Source organism: Pempheris klunzingeri, chromosome 14 (genome assembly GCF_042242105.1).
Source record: "Pempheris klunzingeri isolate RE-2024b chromosome 14, fPemKlu1.hap1, whole genome shotgun sequence".
Lineage (NCBI taxonomy): Eukaryota > Metazoa > Chordata > Actinopteri > Acropomatiformes > Pempheridae > Pempheris > Pempheris klunzingeri.
In genome coordinates, this window is record NC_092025.1 from 23,041,181 (window position 1) to 23,063,440 (window position 22,260).

Consider the following 22,260-nt stretch of genomic DNA (forward strand, 5'->3'; position numbering starts at 1 on the left):
TTTGGCAGTGACGCGACATGACGTTAGCTGGGACGAGGTGGGCTGAGCAGAGGAGGAAGAGAGTCTCCCCAGATGTGTCCAGCAGCTTAGAGGAACCACCTAAAGAGAGGGTAAAGGGTTTTCTGCTTTCTGATTCTCAGTTGGCCTACCGGACATCCAGGGGAGACCTCTGTGGGGGCGTGAGGGGGTCAGTGTGGGCGGTGGGGAGGGTCACAGCTCAGGGGTGTGCCTTTAGAGGTTGACCAGGTGGAGGTCGGAGGCGGAGAAGTGGGGGCACAGGGCCATGTCCGGGTTCTTCAGCTGTCGCAGGATCCTCCGGTGGAACTTGGAGCGAACCCGGTTGAACTCCATGATGTCGCTGGGATCCTCCTCGATCCAGAAACGGTGGAACTCCTGCATCAGATAACCTGACGCAGAAAAAAAGAAAAAAGTTTATTCTTTATGTTCTTTAAAATGACTGAAATCAACATGTTCATCTGCATTGGATCTGGAAACATCATCCCTCAACTGAAGTTAGCCTCAGAGTAGAGGCTTAATTCTGCAGGTGTGCTAATTTGTTTTACTCCTGAGCATAATTGTACATAATAAGAGAACGTAACCACTGTGACGCCTCGAGTTTGTCATTTGATCGTCACCATCTTGGTTTTTTGGAGCCAGAAAAGATGTTTGATTTCTTTTACCTGCTGCTTTATGGTCTATTGTCCTCTAAATGGGGCCATAATTTAGTAAATGAACATCACGCTCTGATGAAGAAGGCTGAAATTAGAAGCAAAGACCATAAACTCATTGGGGAAAGTGTTTACTGAGGTAATAAATCAGGGGAGAAGTCGCCCCCGACTGCAGGTTAAAGGCACCTCTGTGATCCCAACACGTTCATAGCTGATTCATCTGAATAAAACCAGCTGTAGGCTTTGTGCCCGGCACCAAACTTGTGACAAAAGCTGGTGAAAATTCAGACACAATGAGCAGCTGGATGTGTGTAGCCAGCGAATCACGCTGAAAACACAACATCTGATATATTATTTATGACCGTGTGCAGTTATGGCAAATGTGCTGGCAGACAATTATCTGTTTCCACATCCAGCAGACACGGAGCAACATCGGCGTTTATTAGTAGCTGTGTTTCAGGTGTTCGTTCTCGTTGTAGCTCAGTTTTGGGTCTCCACCTACACCTGAGAAAAATATCTTGGGCTTTAGCTGCTAAATGCTCCCATTTGTTCACCAGTTAGTCGCTACCTAACTCGCGAACTGCTGTTTGGAGTTTTGCAGGTAGTGTTCAGTGGGTTTATTAAATATATGTTTAAGCCAGGGGTCCCTATGAGACGATGATCCCCTGGGTGCAGACGTGTAAAAGCACCTGTTTCATCCTTACATTTCTTATTCTGTAAGTTTTTCAGTTGTACTTTTGGTGCTCTGTTATTGGCATAAGTGACTAAACCCTGATGATAATGGTGACTTCAGGCAGAGGCTCCGGTTCAGGACCTGGTAATTCACCCATTCTGCCAAACCAGGTTGATGAGAGTAAAGTTTGAGGGTTATAAGAGGCTACAAAACTATATTATATATTATCTGATTTAGCAAAGGTGTATCTATCTGCATATATATATATATATATATATATATATATATATATATATATATATATATAAATAGATAGTGAACTCACAGAAGGTCTGCTGGAAGTGCAGCAGGCTGGGCATCTCTGGGGCCACGTTGTACAGGTGAGTCTTCAGAGCTCCACTCACCAGCAGAGAGTAAGCCAGGTCTGTGATGTTGATGCCCACGATGGCGAAAGAATAGCTGGAGGGAGGTGATAAAAACACAGGTGTTAGTTTGCAGGAGGCAGTTTTTTTTGGTTTTTACTCAGGAAGTGTGTGTGTGTGTAATGTGGTAATTTCCCAGAAGCCCCAGCCAATCATGGCTTGATAAAAGAGATTCAGGCAGCAGGACAGAGAGGACTGGAGCGTGTTATTAGACAGCAGAGACCACCGCTAAAAAAGCTGAAAATGAACATTATAGGTACAGATGAAACCGCTGAGTCAGGAGAACATGCTGTGGGAACATGGGAGCTGTAGTTTTCTGCATGCCGATGAATTAATCTTTGTTAAAATCCCAAAAGCTACAACTTCTATTTACAAGTGCTGGAGCGGATGCTAATTCGTCTTCGCACATGGGAAGTAAATCCCAGGAAAACATTTATTTTTTTCAGGGAGAAATGTTAAAATGTTTGCGTGAAGAAAAACCACCATATAAAAAACTCCTAAATCTAAAAAGCAAAAACAAAATCTTTATTTAAACACGTTTCATTGACATTGGGATCTCTTTTTTTTTTAAAAGAGACCTGTGAGCAATTAAGAAAAACAGTTGCAAGTGTGATTGTGTAAGAATAACCTTTTAAAATGTTCAATTTAAATGAGAGAATGCAAGTTTATATGCTTTTGTAGCTACTTATAGGTTTAATAGCCACTTTTCCTAAGTTCAGTGTGGTAATGTCTGCTGTGCTGTGTTTAAGTGCAGTCGGAGAGCAGAGGTAACTTGGCAGTTTTTTGCATTAGAGCCTTATAAATAAACAAAATGCAACGCTGCTATGTAATAATTATACATATCTTTGGCGTTCTTTGGCAGTGAAAGTGCAGCAGCACCTTGGTTTCACATGACGGCACGTGGCCAAAGTGTGTGGGATGTGGTGGACGATTTAGACGTGAGAGGATAACGACGTCAGCCAATCATAGCTATCGCTTTAGTGTCGCCGCTGCACAGTTTTCACACTCGACGGTACAGTAAATGACTTGCAGTTTACAGCTTGCTGCTCTGCTGGAGTGTCCTCACAATGCTGGGTGGGTATAAGAGGATTTTCTGTCTTGGTGCTTATCAGCGCTGATGCAGACTCGAGGCACGAGGACACACAGCAGTAAAACACTTCCTGCCTGTTAAACACACATCTGTATCGAGGCCAAACCTCACACAGCTCCAGCAGCAGCAGCAGCAGCAGCCCAGTTTCACCTCCTCCGACACACACTCCACACACTCCACACACACGTGCATGCCACCATACAGCACATGTGCAGACACTTACCCAATAGCTTTGTCCAGATTCTTCTGTTCCCATTCAGGCTTGTTTATCTCACTGTGAAGGACACACACTTGAGTCACGGACTGTGTGAATGCTAGACAACACAAATGTAGAGAAAAACAAAACCAACCGAGGAGTCTTAAAGTCACAATGAAATGACATTTGCTTCTTAAACTGATTCATTTCCTTCTTGTTGTAAAACCCCGTCATGGCACAACTCTTAACACTGGAACAGACTGTTCAAAACTATGAAAGTGTTAACTAATACGTGCCACTTGGAAACAAGTAGTGTCTCTGTGTTTTTTATCTATATATGATTATTATTAAGCAGTCAAGTGGAGCTTCAGCTAATTTATACCAGTGACTCTAAACTTCATGTTTAATTTATCTAATGTCTCTTATAATAATATGGAAATTATGCAAATTATTCATTAAAAGTGAATGTGGTGTGATTGTAGTATAAAACAGGATAAATTGCACAGGCAGAGATGGATGAGATGTTTTGAATACAGGAGTTAAATTTTCTTTTATTATTATATAAGTTTTCGGTTGTATTTTGGTTAGAGTTAGGGCACCAAAAGTATCTTGTTAAATTTATGAAAAGATGATGGTTTGGATTAAAATAATGAGTCAAATACAAATATAAAAGGTAGGTAAACTGCATGTTTAATGCCTTTAATGTATCTATTATAATAATATGTACATTATCCCAATTATTCTTGGATTGTGCAATTACTAAAACTATTGTTCCAGCTGTCAAAAGAGAGTTCTTTATTTATAGATTTAGTTAACATATAAAACAATCCATCAATTTTCTTTTATTATCATACATTTTCGGTTGCAGGTTGGTTAGGTTTAGGCACCAGAAGTACTTGGTTGGGTCAAAATAATAAGTTAAATATGAATGTAAGAGGTTGGGTAGCAACTACAACAACTAGGCAGCCAGCAGAAGAGTCCATCACTATATTTATTATTATATATTTGGGTTGTATAATTTGGAGAGGCATGTGTTGGCATGTGTTGACACACTGTGGATGTGCCGTAAGTCAAGTCAGGTGAAGATAAGTTTTATTGTTATCCACAGAAACCACTGAGAATCTGTACAATGAGGTTGTTGTACTAAGACTCTCTCAGCTTAGGTTCTCCACACAGTTTTAACAGAAACACACACACAGAAGTGAATCATGACTGGATATAAAAATAAACCAAAACAAATGAATAAGTGCATATAAGTAGTAGTTTTTCAGTTCATTGTGACTTTAAGTTTGCACCAAATTCGTATTTGTATTTCATATTTATATTTAAAATTCATATTTGTATTTGTATGTATTTAATTTAAGCATAATTAATAAATATTATTCTTTTTTTAGCTCTTTCTGGTTTCCATTAAAGGATAAGGCTGGAAATGGATAGTTTCATTTTACAAAATGTTCAGTGTTTTCCTAAAGTTGATACAGTACTGAGATATTTTTCTCCGTTTCAGCCCAGTACTGTGTTGTTTTAGGCAGATAAGTGTAGATAAATCGTGTTTGGTGCAGCTTTAAATGCGTGAAACGTGCAGAGGAAGCTGTGGATGCAGTGCAGAGAATGAAAGTGAAGTACCTTGGCTTTCTGTGTGAGCTCCTACAGAGCATGTGAGAGTCAGAGAGGCAGGCATGGGCAGAGAGGTGGAGGTGGAGGTGGAGGAGAAAAAGAAGAAGAATCTTCATTTGTGAAATGAGACAGCTCACTGAGATGCCGATGACAAACAATAAAAGCAGCGGCAGTCGATAAAAGATGACGCAGTGAATGGCATCAAGCTGTAGGGATGAATATACTCGAGCAGTGTGCGGTGAAAGCAGAGTTATGGATGACTTGGATGACTCCTTTAATTTCATCATGTTGTGGTAAAGCTTTGGAATAAAGGGGGCTGCCGTACTTGTGCTTTGGCTGCAGGGAGTCGTGGAGCATCTGCAGAGCAGTGGCCTTGTCATGTTCTGCAAAATACCTGCCGAGAAACGAGAGAGAAGGAAATTTAGGAAACACTTCAAAGACCACAGGTAACCGTACATATGGAGAGTATTGATTATCTGTTATTAAATCCAGTTCTCAGGTACATTTATTTACTTATTTCCCATTAACCCTGTTGAAAATGTTCATATTTAATCTGATCTAAAACAAAAACTATAATAGATATTCATTCTTTTTTACAGCAGGAAGCAAAGACTTTGGTTTTTATGTTGCACGCTCATGTTGCAAGTTGAGCCTCTGAGCTCCAGATCCTCAGTGTGTAGTGTAAAAAAGTTAGTGGAGGTCTATAGTGTGTGTGTGTGTGCTAGTTAGTCAGTGTGTTAGTGTGTAGTGGAGGTCTATAGTGTGTGTGTGTGTGCTAGTTAGTCAGTGTGTTAGTGTGTAGTGGAGGTCTATAGTGTGTGTGTGTGTGCTAGTTAGTCAGTGTGTTAGTGTGTAGTGGAGGTCTATAGTGTGTGTGTGCTAGTTAGTCAGTGTGTTAGTGTGTAGTGGAGGTCTATAGTGTGTGTGTGTGCTAGTTAGTCAGTGTGTTAGTGTGTAGTGGAGGTCTATAGTGTGTGTGTGCTAGTTAGTCAGTGTGTTAGTGTGTAGTGGAGGTCTATAGTGTGTGTGTGCTAGTTAGTCAGTGTGTCAGTGTGTAGTGGAGGTCTATAGTGTGTGTGTGCTAGTTAGTCAGTGTGTTAGTGTGTAGTGGAGGTCTATAGTGTGTGTGTGCTAGTTAGTTAGTGTGTAGTGGAGGTCTATAGTGTGTGTGTGTGTGTGTGCTAGTTAGTCAGTGTGTTAGTGTGTAGTGGAGGTCTATAGTGTGTGTGTGCTAGTTAGTCAGCGTGTTAGTGTTTAGTGGAGGTCTATAGTGTGTGTGTGTGCTAGTTAGTCAGTGTGTTAGTGTGTAGTGGAGGTCTATAGTGTGTGTGTGTGTGCTAGTTAGTCAGTGTGTCAGTGTGTAGTGGAGGTCTATAGTGTGTGTGTGCTAGTTAGTCAGTGTGTCAGTGTGTAGTGGAGGTCTATAGTGTGTGTGTGCTAGTTAGTCAGTGTGTTAGTGTGTAGTGGAGGTCTATAGTGTGTGTGTGTGTGTGTGCTAGTTAGTCAGTGTGTTAGTGTGTAGTGGAGGTCTATAGTGTGTGTGTGTGTGTGTGTGTGTGTGTGTGTGTGTGTGTGCTAGTTAGTCAGTGTGTTAGTGTGTAGTGGAGGTCTATAGTGTGTGTGTGTGTGTGTGTGTGTGTGTGTGTGTGTGTGTGCTAGTTAGTCAGTGTGTTAGTGTGTAGTGGAGGTCTATAGTGTGTGTGTGTGTGCTAGTTAGTCAGTGTGTTAGTGTGTAGTGGAGGTCTATAGTGTGTGTGTGTGTGTGTGCTAGTTAGTCAGTGTGTTAGTGTGTAGTGGAGGTCTATAGTGTGTGTGTGTGTGCTAGTTAGTCAGTGTGTTAGTGTGTAGTGGAGGTCTATAGTGTGTGTGTGTGCTAGTTAGTCAGTGTGTTAGTGTGTAGTGGAGGTCTATAGTGTGTGTGTGCTAGTTAGTCAGTGTGTTAGTGTGTAGTGGAGGTCTATAGTGTGTGTGTGCTAGTTAGTCAGTGTGTTAGTGTGTAGTGGAGGTCTATGGAGGCCACATCTGATGGAAAACATCAGATTTTTGTGGGGGTGCAATCTCAGTTCTTTTATTAATTATTAATCTAGAATTTATAAGCATTTGAAGATACAATAAGCAAAAACACAGACGGAACATTTAAAGCACAGAGATTAAAGGTTTCTAAAAGAGCAGCAGTGTTTTGCAGAGAGTGAAGCAGCTGACAGCTTACAGCAGGTTGTGCAGCCCGAGCAGACCCATGCCTCTGAAATCAGTCTTGGGATCGCTGCCCTGGAAACCAATCTCACACCACTGTTTAGAGATCCGGCCGGTGAGAGGAGTGTCAGGACGCAGCTCCTTCCATAACTGCAACACACACACACACACACACACACACACACACACACACACACACACACACACACACACACACACACACACACACACACACACACACACACACACACACACACCTTAGTACAGTTAAATTATTTACTCTCTCAACAAGAGACTGCATGCTACATTTATCTAACATTAAGCTTTATGTAAATTATCTTTCTGAGTTTATGAATATTTAAATGCTGACTTAAAGGAGCAGTTTAACATTTTGGGAATTGTGTAAACTGGCTTTCTTGCCAAGACACAAGCAGAAAATTAGATCAATGCCAATGATCCGATGTGTGTTCGTTCAACATGAAGCTACAGCCAGCAGCCGTTAAACAGCCAATAAACACCGATAACAGCTCAAATAATCAGTCAGTTGAAATAGCTAAAGGTGACAGTTAAATAAAAACATTAATGGATAATGGAACAAGTAACAATAAATAGCTGCATGTAACAGCTGAATAGCAGAGATGGTTATCTTAGATTAACGGATCAAAGGTGGATTCAGCTAATGAATAGTTAAGCTAAAATTAATGGGTGATTTGATCCACCAGGATTTCAGGTTTCTAGCCTTCGTCTTGGGCCTCATTTGGTCTTTAACTGACTCTGTTTCTGTCCATTTATCAACTTGTGGACATTAAAGTCATCGTACAGATTGATATGTGCACTTTTTCTGTGAGCTGGTAGTTTGTTTGTTTTATTATGTTCTAGTCTGCTCCGTCTCAAATAAAAACATCTTGTAAAAAGTAATGGATAACTGGTTGAAATAAATGGCAGCGCAGATGAAAGGATTCTTGACTTGGGGGGGAAACTGGCTGCTGGAGGCAGGACATGTATGTAAGGATGTACGGTTCAACCCAAATTCACTGCTGTTACTGTGATTGGTTCAAACAGCCTCAGCCGTGCACCTTCATCAGCATGTCCTCGTGCTCGGGGTTTTCACAGTCGTAAGGCTCCCTGCGTAGCTTCTCCACCTCCGCCACCAGGCTCCTGTAGCCCACGATCTGCAGCAGACTGGCCTGAAGAGAGATGCCCAGCCTGGGGACAGAGAGAGAGAGGACGGGCTGTTTGTTGGAGGAGAACCAGAAGTATTAATGCAGCAAACCGTGGTCAAGAGCAGCTCAGTATTTACAGCTGAGGAAGAAGAGCGTGCTATTTATTCCCTGTCTGAGCAGGCTACTCAAAGTGTTGGCGCTGCAGTGATAACCTCGAACACAACACCCCGACATGCGTCACACAGTAGAGGACATGTGATAGAAAATGCAGAGTCTCACTGTGGGTTGGTGTCGGGGTTAATCTTCTTCAGGGCCATGATGTCGTCAATGGTTTTCTCCACTTTATCGGGATGGACGCTGAGGGCAGACTGCAGCAGCTACAGAAGCACCAGAGCAGAGAAGACAGAAGCAAAGAAAAAAGAGGGGATGCATGTAAAGAGACTGAAAATAGACGAGTGAGTGACACACCTGTGTTATACTGCACATATATTGACAATACGGAGACTCGTACCTCGTTCTTGGAGTACCTCATTGATGACTCTGGAGGGAGATGATTGCAAAGTGTAAGACAACTGCATACAGTAACATTACAAGCAAATCAAGGCAGATATGAACATTGATGCATCTATGAGTGTAAAGCTGTTTTAAACTGACAGCTGGTTCATATTAATTAACCAAACATAAATCTAAAATTAAATGCCAGGCAGTGTGTGGGCCTACCTATCTTGAGGGTCCGGCGGGCTCCATGCTTGTTGTTGTAGCAGATTCGCTGCAGCTCGCAGCGCCCTGTAAACTTCCTGGCGACAAACTTCAGGCCCCGCCACAGACATTTACAGTAGAGGAACACAAAGAACTGGGTCACCACTCTGGAGAGGAGAAGACGGCAGGGATTAGACCGATAACCAGACAGGAAATACACACAGGCGACAGATGTTGAACGAGGACCGTGTTTGGTTTGAGATGTCAAAGCCAAGAAATACCAACTCGTGTCCCCTTTTCACAGGTCGCATTTGTCCACTAGCTAAGAGCAGTGACGAGCGATGTTCTCTTTTCAGATTTGAGCACATTTTAAAGTCCTGAATGGGTCAAACTGTCTCGTATTTCATTTATCTGTTGAGCCCTGAGGAGGTCCAGACCCCCAGGTGAAAGACCACGTACACACTAAGTAAGATACATTTTGTAAAAGCATCATTTTCTCCCTGTTTTATTCCCCCATAGGTGGAGGTATAACTGATAAAAGGTGCTAATATTTGCTCTAATGGGCCTCAGCTCCAGTTCCTCCACCTCCCTCTGGAGCATCTGCATCTAAAGGAGGAGGAGCTGCACTTCTGAGCCTCTTGTGTTTGTGCTCTGTGAGGTATTTTGATTATTTTGTCTTGAAATAAAACAAATTGATAAGTATTCTGAGAACCCTTTAACTGTTCAGTGAATGATTTTCATGTTGTGCTTGTATTTGAACACGTTTACACGGTTTAATGTCCAAAAATAGCAAAGACGGCAGCTGCAGCTGTTTTCTGTCTCTGTCAGAACAGTTTGCTTTTGTCTCGCCTTCAATATGTTCGTGTTACCGGGAGCTGGTGTCTATTACATGAAAAAACAAAGGCGGACAGCGAGATGCTTTTAGGAGGTTTTCAGCAGGCGGGACCATAGACGGTAAAAAAAGAAGTGGACGTAGCCATGGTGACGTCACCCGTTGGATTGTGGGCCGCCATTTTGAAGCCTTGAGCTTCGCTTTCCGGGAGTCGCCATCTTGGTTTTTTGGAACCAGTTAATTCCTCGAAGACCACCTCTGATTGGTTAGTCACAGCGTAGTCCCGCCCTAAAACACACCCTATTCTCCTCCTATACATCCTGCTGTGCTGAAGAAGACTGTAAACTAGCGACTGAGAGCAGAAACTCATCAGGAAAATGTTCACTGAGCTGATAAATCAGGAGAGAAGTCGGCTCATTTTCTCGCAGAATTTGGGATCTTTAATGGTTCCAGGTTCTCAAATGTGAATCTTCTTGCTTTTTTATGGTCTCACATGACAGCAAATTGAATACTGTTGGACAGAACAGACATGTAATAACATCTCTGGGATGTTGTGATGAACATTTTGCAGGCTGATGATTGATCAGGAGTTCTGTAGCTTATTATATTGGGGGAGTTTCTACTAAAAATCCCATGAATGTGTGGAATTAAAATAGGTCAAATGGACTAAATGACTAAATGAAAGCACCCAAAAATAGAGGATGATGTCAACAGCAAAGTGAGAGAGAGAGAGAGAGACAAAAGGAAGACGTGACAGTAAAGGAAAGGAAAGTGTGCTGTGCTTCGTGCCTTCCAGGTTAGACCTGTGCTATTTTCACAGGTGACGCCGAGAATGAAAATGGAGATGTGTGTCTTGGGAAATGCATGGTGACCCATTAAGAAACGGTGGAGACTAAATGATTTCCTGCTTTCATCTGCTTCATTTTGCACTGAACAAAGAAGAAAGGAAGGAAGCAAGGAAGGAATACGTTATTACTAAAGATCCAGGACAGAGTTTGTGCAACATGCCTGAATCCTTGAGGAAATTTACCTAAATATAAATATAAATATAAATGTAGGACTTCATCATGTGCACAACAGCACAACACATGCACTTTAAATAACCAACAATCCTCCATCTGCAAGCTACACCCGCAGGGCCTCACTTCCCGCTCTGTTTGTTGGTTTTTGTGCTCTTTCAGGGCAAAAACAAATCTTCCTGATGCTGAGCGATCGCAGCATAACATGATCTTCAGTGTCAACAACAGGGAAGGTAAGCAGAGGCCTGGCTGATTGATTCCTCCGTCTAGGCTCGAGTGTGAGAGCGGCATGTTAAACAGCTCATACAGACGCTCGTCGGTTTTTTTTTTAACCTTCAAGGAATGTGAGCGCCGAGCAACAGCGACGGGAGGACGACTCAGAGGTTACACTGCAAACGAACAATTAAAGGTTTAATGCAAAGAAAATGTCCACAAACGGGAGACTGAAACCTGCAACCTCATTTTAAAGCCCCAAAGCAGCGATTCTGTGCATGAAGTAAAATCCAGTTTAATCCATGGGGAGCGCTGCTCCGCCTCATGAGTCAGTACAATACAAGACATATTTACTTTAAGTAGACAAGCTGCCTGCTTATGTCGTGTATCTAACTTCTGGAGTCATAAATGCAATAATAAAGCAGTAAACTTGGGTTGTCTACAGCAGAAACAGGTTTAAATGAGATGGATAATAAGATCTGTGGGGCTCCTGCCATTAAAGTGCATTGTTTGGACATGAAAACGAATATTACAGCTGAATCCAGCACCTCCAACGTCGAGCTCTGAGCACAGACTGTATAAAGAAGTGGACGTAGCTTCTGGGTCTGAACAGTATAAGTATATATATGTATATGATCTTGTTTTTCTGGTGCCAGAAATGATGCTTGATTTCTTTTACCTGCCTCTGATTGGTCACAAACTGGTCCCGCCCTAAAGCAAGCTCTGCTTTATGGTCTATTTTCCCCTAAATGGGACCATAATTCAGTAAATGAACATCCGGCTGTGTTGACTGTAAACTAACAACCAAGACTATAAACTCAGCAGGACAATATTTACTAATATTAGGTTCATTTCATCTCATTGACTTCCATTCAATCGGTCCTGCAGACACAGAAACTAAACTCTATCTTTCTCTCTGACTAACTAATCAGAGGTGGTCTTTGTGGAATGATCGTCACCTCTGGCTCCAAAAAACCCAAGATGGCGGCGCCCATGAAGCTTCAAAACACCTCTTTCATACAGTCTATGACTCTGAGGTGGTGTTAGGATGAGTGTGCATCAAGTGTGGGTTCATCCATCAGATAGTCGGCAGGTGTGTCCCACATATGAAATATATAAATCAATCAGAAAGCATCTAAACTAATAGTAGTAGATCCATGTGTGTGTGTGGTTAGCTCTATTCCACTGCTTCATTAATTGATTTATTCCTCCTCTCAGCGCCTGAGTGAACATTTTTATAATGTTATCTGAATGTAAATTATCTGTTTGGAAATGAAGTAAAACCAGGAAACATTTGAGCTCCTCTGAAACATCTACTGGTGTTTGTGTGGGTGGTGGCGGGACGCTCAGTGTCCCACTGAGCTCTGACAAACCGTCACACTTGGGGACCAGAAATGCGTCACACACAAGTGGGCACCTGACTACTGGGAAATACTGTAAGTGTGGGTGTCGGGACGGACCTCCAGTGTCGTCTGTGGGTCTGCAGGAGCTCCGTAAAATTCACAAAAGTCACAAAAAAGAACAAAAAGTCTGGATACGTCCACCTGCGCTGATCAGATTTGGACAGACTGTATGGAAACACATCACTAAATCACTGGAATGCCCCTTTAAATTATTCTCAACACTCTGATCAGCCAAAACCATTAAAGGGGGCAACATGAATCATTTTTGCATCAGTAAAGCATTACCACAATCATCTTAGCACATTAGTATAATTACTGTAAACGAGCTCGGCCGTCACTGAAAACCATTTAACAGCCTCTACTGTTGGTTAAAAAGGGAACAAAGCTACAGACCAAAGCAAACGTAGCAAAACAGCCACTGAATAATGTTTTCTAGTTCTTTAAAGATGTATAATCTTAAGTAGGGAGGCAGGAAACACTGGGATTTATGGGAAATGTAGTCTGAAATGTGAGAAACCACCAGTTTAATCACTTTGTCCTCATTATGCAGCGGTGATTGCACAATAAAACGGCAACAGAATCACTTTACAGTGATGTGTTGATGTCTGGAGATGAGCTTAGCTTAAACACGGAGGAGCAGCGCCACAAATCAGAAAACTGGAGGTGCACTGCACTGTTACAGCACAATAATCTGAATTCTTATTAGTTTTACTCCATTTTAGCTGATTTCCCCTTATTGAAATCATATATTGCCTTGTTTTTCTTCTGTCCTGTCTTCATGGCTCTTTATGTCTTATGTGTACAGACTTGCAGGAAAAACACATGAGAACATCACTAATGTAATTCAGATTTGGCTTTAAATACAAACCAATAACAAGGATCTTGTTGTCTCTATGTTTCCATCAGGACTCAGCATGCAGTGTTTTGGTATGAAATATTTAAATAAGACCATAAATAACATATAAATACACAGAAAGCAACAGATCTATTCATAGAGGCACCAAGGGAGGTCTCTTGGTTTTCAGGGAGATAATTAAGAGGCCTCCTTTTTAAGAGACCAGTTCACACCACAGCACAACCACTTACATTATCGACTGGGAAGAGCTTGAATAGGAGAAGTGAGGATGCCGATCTACAGGATTTAGTATAAACTGAAATGATTTGGCACAAAAGAGGCATCCCACCGGATAGAAGATGAACTCTGAACATTTTGATTTAAAAAACGTACATTTATGGAGGGATAATCGCAGTAATGGAGAGTCTTTACCTCAGGAAATGCTTCATCTTGGCTGCTGTGGCCGCTCAGGTGTCCTCGCAGCTGTTTTTCTGTGTGTGGATCACCTGAAAGCAGATGACATGAGTGTTTTTAGGCGTGTGGATGAGGCCGAGGCTCAGGCCCCGCAGCTCCGGAGCTGTCCGCGGTGCTCACACACCTCCACCGCGCGTCTGATCTGCGCCTTTCGCCTCCAGCCGCGGTGCCCCCGGTGCGCAGCGTCTCTATGAAACAGCCGCACACAGGAAAAAAAGGGGGGAGGGGACCTGTTTCCAAACCGTGTGGACGTTTATTTCACCCTTCACAGAGTCGTAATCCAGTAAAAGCAGCCTGTTAACGCTCCGGTGTGATTAGCACAAACACTCTGCATAATCCGGAGCTGCAGACGCATGAATGCGCGCATGAAAGGTCGGCTGCGCAGACAACACGATCAATACATCGATGTGTGAGCAGGCGGCATTTCCTCTTACCGGTTTTGAAATAATAAGGGGTGAAACAAAGGTGGGATGCGGCGTTTGGTCCTCTTCACTGGGCTCCAGTCGCCTGGTTTTCCTCCATGATGACAGTCACTGACTCAGGCTGGGGAGTCTAAAAGCTACAGCACAGCAATGCAGCGCACAACACAGCACCTCCATCAACACTGGAGCATTTCCATCCATCTGTACATCACCTGTTCCCCCACTGTCCTCAGGTAATGCTTTAAAACACATGTAGGGTCAATACGATATAATTAATCAATAATTTAACATTTAACAACATAGTTTTATAAGCAGAAGTGCATCTTTGAGTGCATTTAGAGGATTCTGTGACGCTCTTGTCTCATATCAGTGACTTACAGAACAACCTGAGGGTTAATGTTTGTCTCAGTACCAGTTAAAATACTGCAGGCTGTGAGCAGTGTGCAGGGACGAAGCCAGCAGCTCCTGGGCCTCCACCACCTCCACCTCCACCTCCACCATCACCATCCTGCTGTTTTAACATGGATTCACCTTTTTTGGCCACTGGGGGGCAAATTCCAATAGACAGTGTAAAAGAAGTGGATGTAGGAGCCTTTAATCTGCATTCTTTTCAGTGTCCAGCAGGGGGCGACTCCACTGGCTCCAAACAGGAGTCTGAATGGATGGAAGTCAATGAGAAAGTTAGCCGGCTTCTCTCCTGATTTATTAGCTCAGGTCCCATTTAGAGGAAAATAGACCATAAAGCAGGGGGAGACTTTAGGGCAAGGACGAACGGCTTTTCTGGCTCCAAAAAACCAAGATGGCGGCGTCCATGAAACCAGACTGGAGGCTTCAAAGTGGTGGTGCACAAACCAATGTGTGACGTCACAATAGGTACATCCACCTCTCTTATACAGTATATGAGATACCGGACGACCGCTCAGCCGTGACTCCAGTTCTTCCCTGAGCAATTATGCTTAAAAAATGGCTGAGTACAATTAATTGAATATCAAAACATTAATCAGTTACTCCTTTCAGCTCTAATGGAACTAATTCAAATTAGGTTAAGAAAGAAAATGCTATTAAGTGAGTCAGTTTATAAACATATTACAGTGAAAAATGATCTCATTTAGTTGAAAACCTGAATTTATGAGCTAATTTTGTTTAATCTGTCTTCTGCGTCACATTTACTGGAGGATCCTTGTTCTGCTGCACATACTTAATAAATAATAGTCCAAAATACGGTGTATTATCATGCCTGAGTCATATTTTGCACTCATCAGAGGTCCTGTGAGCACTCAGGTTACAGCAGCATGCAGCTCCTGTGACAAGCAGGATGAACACACATCACCATCTGTAATGACACAGACTTGTCACTTATTAAAACAAAACCAAGCACACGGATTATAAATGCAAAATAACTGAGACCTGATGGAGAAGCAAGAGAATATGAAATTAATTTAATGGTAAAAAAAGTAGAGCTCTTGCTGCATGTCAACATGCTTTACTTTTGGCAACACAAGGCAAACAAAGCCATGTGGTTTACAGTCGATCTGGTAGAATACCACATGAACATTAAAACAACGCCACAGGCAACAAAAGTAGAATAAAACCTTGTGATTAGTCTGCGTTCAAATATCCACTACCCTCATATAAAAAAAGTAACGAGCAGTTTTGACACAATAAATATTCGTATCTGTGCACTGATTGTGTTTAACACGTTGAAATCAAGTACAAGTGCAGTAACGGATGATTTATGATCACTTTAAAAAAAGAAAATATGTAATATAAATAGAAATTATCGATGCAAACTGTTGCAAACGGCCACACGGGATACGTGTTGTAACAAAGAAAGCCTGAACCACCCAGAAACACCTCTGGGTGCAGCCTCTAGCTGCCGTCTCCTCTCCTCAGTGGGTTTCAGTCAGAGTGCGGCCACAGCGGTGAGCGTCTCGGCCCTCTCGGAGTCTCCGTTGGCCTGCAGCAGATGGTCCGAGGTGCCCTCAGCCGTGTGGTCAGCAAACGCCTCAGAGGGGTCGTCCTCGCTGGAGCCGGACTCCGGTAAAGCGGAGTACGTGGGAACGGCATTGAACAGGACGAAACCCACGGTGATGACGACAAAGGAGATGATGTACAAGGTCGAAAACTGAGGATGAGACACGAGACGGAGAGATTACGGACATCTTCAGGGTACAGCCAAGGTTTATTTCCTTTTGGGTTTTTCTGTAATAATGTTAAAATGCTGCTGTTAATTCCCTCTCTATAAATACAAATTATCTTGGTGCTACAAATGGATTTTCTGCTACAGCACCTTTTTTTTTAATGATCAACTCGACTGCAAATGAAAAGTCCTGCTGTTGTGAGACTAAAACAGAGCTGAATAACGTGGTTTTCTCCAGGAGTGACCTAAAAATACACATTTCCTCACGTTATCCAACATTAAAATCACACCGTGGTGCTTTCTGAAGACACTCACTGTGTAGTGGAAGAGGAAGATGCCGCAGAAGAGGCTGAAGAGGTCGGCGGTGAGCAGGGAGAGGTTGACGGCGGTGGCGCTGGTCATCTTCACCACTACGGGCATGAAGCTGTACAGCGCGTACATACACAGGGCGTAGACGGTAAACAGCGTGGCTGCAGGACACAACGGACAGACACGACGTGATGCAGTGACTTCTCCAGGCAAAGGATGCTTTAAGGTAACAAAACCTCAAACCAACATGGTCTCAAATTTCTCTGATTTAACGAGACAGAAAATTAACTTACAGATGTGAAAGTCCCACTTTATTGCTGCGATTGCACGAGTTTCCAGAACAGCTCTGCAACGGTGAGCAACACAAAGTTAGCAGAGCGAGGAAAACACTTTGTTTCACACTGAAGTGAACACTCAAGTATCACATATAAGGCTTTAAGCTCTGTGGTGTTGAACCAAAACCAGTTTAGACTTAGATTTATTCTACAAACTACTGATGAACTAATATGGGAACTGTAAGGATCTAAATACACACAGATGCAACATTTAAGGATTCTTTAAATCAAGCAGCCTTTTGGTGATCATGTACGTTTCAGGAAGCAGGCGCACTAGAGTCTCTGGATACCTTCCGGCAAGCCTTCTCCTCAGGTCTCTCTTGTGATTAGATCTTAATCTCAATGAGACTAAATAAAGATGAAATAAAAATAAAGCCCTCTGCTAATTTGAATCGGCTCTTCTAGACTTTCCAAACCTTGCCGGACCAAATAAATCACATTCTGACGGTGAATCAAGACATTTTGGGGGTTTGTGATGCTCAAAAAATGTGTTCAGTGACGTGCAGACGTCTCTTTCATAACGTCAGTCTATGGAAAACAGTCTTTTTGGGCTCTATGTGGCCTCAATGGTGCATGGTCACCTGCATGGTGACATGAAAGCTACTAAACTAAATAAGGATCAACGTAAAAGTTTGTTTTATTGTGCTAAAATGACTACAGCATCAAAAGTTTTCTTCTTTCTACTGTTCTGCTCCTGTTTACTGTGGCTTTCCAATAACAGAGCTACATAACTCCTTTTAATTTCTAACCATTTATACACATGCTTTTATTGTCTTTTTATGCATCTTCTCTTAAACTTTAACCACTTATTTATTTTCTTGTGCTTTTATTATCTTTTACATGCAATTTAATGTTTCCGTGTCTTGTTTTTATTGTGTTTTATGCCACCTGTAAAACACTTTGAACTGCCTTGTGTCTGAAAGGTGCTTTACAAATACATTTGCCATCCCTGCGAAGCACACGGCTGTCGCATATCAGAGCATATGAGGGACTTGAGGAGTAACTCACAGCTGTATCCCGCTGATGACGGTCCCGAAGAGGCCCATCATGCCCAGGAACTCCACTCGGCTCAGGTTCTTCACCGTGTACTCCTGGCACACGTTGGATACGGCGTAGAGGAAGGCGCTGATCAGGACCAAACCATCGCCCAGCACGATGTCGCTGGCTGCACGGAGACACAGGGGCAGTTAAAGACACTTCCAATAATATTAATCATTTACATGGCAACTACTGAGCGAGCAAAGATCTCCACAGAGAGGAAATCCTTTAATAACGTGAGAGATTAAAAAAGAACAGGAAATATTTCAGGGATAATTCCAGTTTATTACAACTTGGGTTTAAGGACAATCCCTCTGGCTGCTGGAAACGTCCGATAAATCATTTTTTAATCTTTTAAGTGGAGATCATAAATTATAAATCCTATTTGAGCAGGGGGGGGGGGGACATCCTGACGGTTAAATAAAACATTTTTGAAGATTTTGTTCCAAAATAATCTGGATTAGAGAGTTTTAAAAGACTGACGGCATCTAATACAATAACTATCAACATTCACTTGTGCTGTAAAGTCCACACAATCACTTTTATATTCTCAGTGATTAGATACTCGTGAACTGTGTTAAGTTTCACAGCTAAATGATGGAAAAGTGCCCTTACTGGATCCCTGGTCTCTTCCGGCCAGGATGTCGGCTCCTACCATGGCCCCCACCCCCAGCAGACACACCATCACGGCTACAAAGTGCACCAGCTTGTAGCGAGTCTTCAGGAAGAACCAGGAAAGCACCATCAGCACCGGGATCACGAAGCAGTCCAGCAGCTGAGACACAAAAAGAAACCGGCGTTACGTGTGTTCACTGCTGAGACACTTTGGACGTCACCTCACCGATCAGTGAATCACAGACTCACAGGTGCATTAAGGTACCAGCAGCAGATATTCAGAAACAAAAGTTCCTGACAACAAAGCAAACAAATTAAATCAGCAGCTGTTTGAGTCGTCATCACTTTTTCAGCAAACATCCACCTTCTCCAGTGTGAAGATTTGTCCTCTATGATAATAAGAGAAACATCTTTGGCTTTTAAAAGTGTTGGCTGAACAAAATAAAGTGTTTGCTGGAAAACATAACAGACTAATAGAGATAAATAACCAGCAGACTAGATTTAACACTTTAAAAACGCCAAATTACAACCTCAGCATACTTTAGCATCATGTCCTGCAGCCAAACGGAGTATTTCAGTAGGTGGAAACAGTCTGAGGGCAGCTCAGGAGGAATTTATATGAGAATACAAGATGAGATAGAATGAAATATGAGACAGAGCTCATGTTGATCCAAAGTTGCTCAAAGGTTTTAATGCTGTCTGATTGGTGGGGGTGCAGCTGCTCCGTGGCTCAGGCGTCTGTGGAGTATTCAACAAAGCTAAAAACATAGAAACTGTACATAACACTGAGCTCAGCCCGCTCACCTGTATGCTCGTCAGGGTGGTGAACTGGTACGCCTTCACGACGGCGTAGTTTGCCTCCACATCTGCCAGACCCATCACCAAATATTTCCACCACTTGGTTTTTAAAATCTGGAGGATGTTCCTGTCACCTGTAGACACAAGGTGAGTGAAAAGACATGGTGCAGGTTTATCTGGTGTTCATCTTGTTTAATAAAACAATACTTCACTTTACAGTGGAATGAAGAGCAGGACATTTAGATAAGATATTTAGAGGTGGTAAAGGTGCCATCAGCCTCTCTGTGATTTGAGGCTGTTCCTATCTGAAGTGACATTTTGGAGGAAAATAAAACAACTCTCTGACAAATAATCTTCTGCCATAATCCAAACTCAAACCTACACATCGAGCTTCGAGCTGGAGGAGCTGGTGTTGCACAGTGTTTGTAAACTGTGTGCAATCTGAATTTTCGTGGGTTTACGTGCTAAAAGAACAGACGTGGAGACATAAGGGCACATTAACTAGTTCCACCCCAAACACGCAGATTTGTTTTGTGATTATTTCAGATCAAAATGGGAGAATTGGCAGAAGCTTTTCCACATAAATATGCTAAAATTTAATGTTATTTTTGTGTCATTTAATGATAAATTGCCATATAATTTAAAGCTGCTTCAATCAATATTTTCAGACACGTTCTTGGGAAACTCAGAGCAACTAATTAACCATTTATTTGGAATAAACCAAAGCTCTGGAGTCACTGAAAACAAGCAGGCGTCCGGACGCCGCTCTGACCTTTGCGGGTGACGAGGATGGTCGTGTAGACGAGCAGCAGCAGGGCGTAGTTGAGGAAGCTCTGCAGCATCGGCGTCTCCACCTTGGCGTAGGCCAGGTACTGACAGCTCACTGCTGTGCCACAGATCAGCATCGACAGCACCTGCCCCATGACCACGGTCTTCAGGAGACGCCTGGGGAGGCAGCAACAGCATCAGCATGTGACAACTGCAGAGGCTGGACAGCACCTATGTGTTAAAACACAATCCAACACAGCAAACCCTCCTATTGGTGCTCTAAGAGACGAGGGAGCTGAGTATGGAGGCAAAGCTCTTGTTTTACAAGTCAGTCTACATTCCAGCGTTCACCTGTGATCTTGATTTCTGCAGGACGTCTTCACAGAGCACACACAAGCAGCTGAAACAAGAGTCTGAACCTAAGCCTGTGGACTAGAGACTTCACGAACGAGTCGAGTCTTTGAATGGCTCTTTTAAGTGAACGATGAGAACAGATTCACAGTTGCGAGCCGTTCTTATATGCAAATTGCCTGCGCTGCCTTCATGTGTCACCTGTGTGCCCCACGAGTCTGAGCTGTCCACGCTGCCTTCACGTGAACGACTAATGACATCGAGTTTGAGTCGTCCACAGCACGCTCCATTCACGTGAACGCAGCTACAGATTCACAGCATCAGGGGAGGAGACATTAGTGAGCGCCGCCCGACTGGACTGAAGACATTTACATTCAGGGAGCAGGAGATATTAACGACTGAAGAAAAGTCATTTGTTATAGTTTCCATTGTTCTGATGTGGATTCGAGTCAAGGAGCTGAGTTCCTGTTTGTAAAGTAGTTCAGGTGAACACACACCAGGTAGTTTAGTACAATTATGCATTCACATTTGTATCATGTCCTAATTTCTATTCTAGTTTTATTTATATTGTTGATTGTTTCCTTGATGAAAACAAGTTACCTCTGGTTGACTTCTAATGAATAAATAAGTAAATATAACAACGAGTCAGTCGTTTGAACGGCTCTTTGAAAGGAGCGGCTCCTGAAGATCCGGCTCCCTTCAAAGAGCCATAAATCCCATCTCTGCTGTGGACTGAGAGGATGTGGAGGTGAGCCAGGCTGGACTGAAAAAGCGTCATCACTCACCATGTGAAGACATCTCTCAGGTTGTAACTGTACAAACCACAGACGAGCCTCCATTTCCCACACAGTCTCTCCTCTTCACGCCCCTCCATGCTGTCCAGAGCTAAACCTTGAAAAAAACAGGAAAAAAATCAAAGATGAAAACCTTTGGGGGGAAATTACAGAATTACTGTCTGTCACACTTACGGTCTTCATCAGACTACCCAAGCAGAACATGGTGCCAAATCTCCTCAGGAATGTGATGAGCCTTTTGTGGGATTATAATATGATTCTCACTAAAACTAGTGAGATGATAGATGTGTCTGATAGTCGCCCTTTTCTCTACTGACTAAATATGAGCCAAGAGCGTAAATCAGACAAAACTTTTTTGTTTCGTTTCTAAATTTTATGGCAAATCTATACGAAAGGAGGCTGTAAAATGAACTAGCTCGGTCATGTGGTCAATTCGGCATAGGCTGCAGCACTGTGCTTTCAAGGTCTCTCACTCAAAAAATGTGTTTACTTTGGAGGAGTTGGCGCCTCTAAGTGAGCAGATAAGCAGGTTTAACTATGATAAGCCAAACTTACGATATTTAGCATACCCCGAATTTGAATGCAGCCGCAAATAAGTCGCAACGTATGTTTAATCATAATAAAGAAGTTGTGAACGACTGGCGAAACCCACAGAAATATCAAAATGTAGTTTTTTTTCAATGCAGTTTGGCGTACCGCGAGTGACATTCATCGTAGCTACCTTGACAACTGAATAAAAGCGAAACATAAGCACAAGCTCCATTCTGATAAATCACATGTGTACATACGTTTTCTTCCTCAGTCATGGCAGGTGTGGGGAAATCCTCCAGCAGCGATGAAATGTCATGTTTCTCACAAACGCGGCGTAGCACCATCCACGAGGGGGAAAGTGTTCCTGTACAGCCAACCTAACATGATCGTGTCCGGGACAGCGTTCTGCGCTCTGATTGGTCGAAGGAAAGCTGTGTGACGTCTGCACCGTGCAGTCAAACTTGATGTGGTGCTGATGAGAATCTTTCAGAAGTGTTAAAACCACACTGTTAAAATACTCTGGTACAAGTAAAAGTCCTGCATTTAAAATGTTACTTAAGCTAAAGCTTGTAAAGTATAATCGGGAAAATGTACTTCATATATTAAAAGTTAAAAAAGTAAAAGTAAAATGTTATTATTACTTATGCATTGATGTAAAAGCA

At 42.6% G+C, this 22,260-nt stretch overlaps 2 protein-coding genes across 2 annotated transcripts; both read right to left on the reverse strand.

The window, feature by feature from the left end:
- Nucleotides 1–231: 231 nt before the first annotated feature.
- elmod1 (ELMO/CED-12 domain containing 1) lies at nt 232–13,472 on the reverse strand. Its single transcript, XM_070843316.1, has 10 exons — nt 13,456–13,472; nt 8,743–8,888; nt 8,534–8,562; nt 8,302–8,399; nt 7,936–8,065; nt 6,876–7,009; nt 4,992–5,060; nt 3,077–3,127; nt 1,667–1,800; nt 232–407 (listed from the first exon to the last, which is right to left on the reverse strand). The coding sequence occupies exons 1-10, from the start codon at nt 13,470–13,472 to the stop codon at nt 232–234; spliced, it is 984 nt and encodes a 327-aa protein (XP_070699417.1).
- A 1,912-nt stretch (nt 13,473–15,384) lies between these two features.
- Nucleotides 15,385–21,943, reverse strand: slc35f2 (solute carrier family 35 member F2). Its single transcript, XM_070843758.1, has 9 exons — nt 21,856–21,943; nt 21,059–21,164; nt 19,927–20,099; nt 19,161–19,288; nt 18,357–18,516; nt 17,712–17,868; nt 16,662–16,714; nt 16,375–16,529; nt 15,385–16,044 (listed from the first exon to the last, which is right to left on the reverse strand). Exons 2-9 carry the CDS (start codon nt 21,145–21,147, stop codon nt 15,823–15,825), a joined length of 1,137 nt encoding a protein of 378 aa, XP_070699859.1. The 5' UTR covers nt 21,148–21,164; nt 21,856–21,943; the 3' UTR covers nt 15,385–15,822.
- Nucleotides 21,944–22,260: the final 317 nt, after the last annotated feature.

What these genes read in the sequence shown, in the direction of transcription:
- elmod1 (XM_070843316.1), bottom strand. An exon ending in TGAGGTACTCCAAGAACGAG is followed by an intron (nt 8,400 to 8,533) that starts GTACGAGTCTCC and finishes GTGCTTCTGTAG; the next exon opens with CTGCTGCAGTCTGCCCTCAG. An exon ending in CTCGGGCTGCACAACCTGCT is followed by an intron (nt 5,061 to 6,875) that starts GTAAGCTGTCAG and finishes GTTTCTCGGCAG; the next exon opens with GTATTTTGCAGAACATGACA.
- slc35f2 (XM_070843758.1), bottom strand. Translation starts at nt 21,147, where the DNA reads ATGGAGGGGCGTGAAGAGGAGAGACTGTGTGGGAAATGGAGGCTCGTC. An exon ending in CATCCTCGTCACCCGCAAAG is followed by an intron (nt 19,289 to 19,926) that starts GTCAGAGCGGCG and finishes TTGTGTCTACAG; the next exon opens with GTGACAGGAACATCCTCCAG. An exon ending in TCTTCCTCTTCCACTACACA is followed by an intron (nt 16,045 to 16,374) that starts GTGAGTGTCTTC and finishes TCTCATCCTCAG; the next exon opens with TTTTCGACCTTGTACATCAT.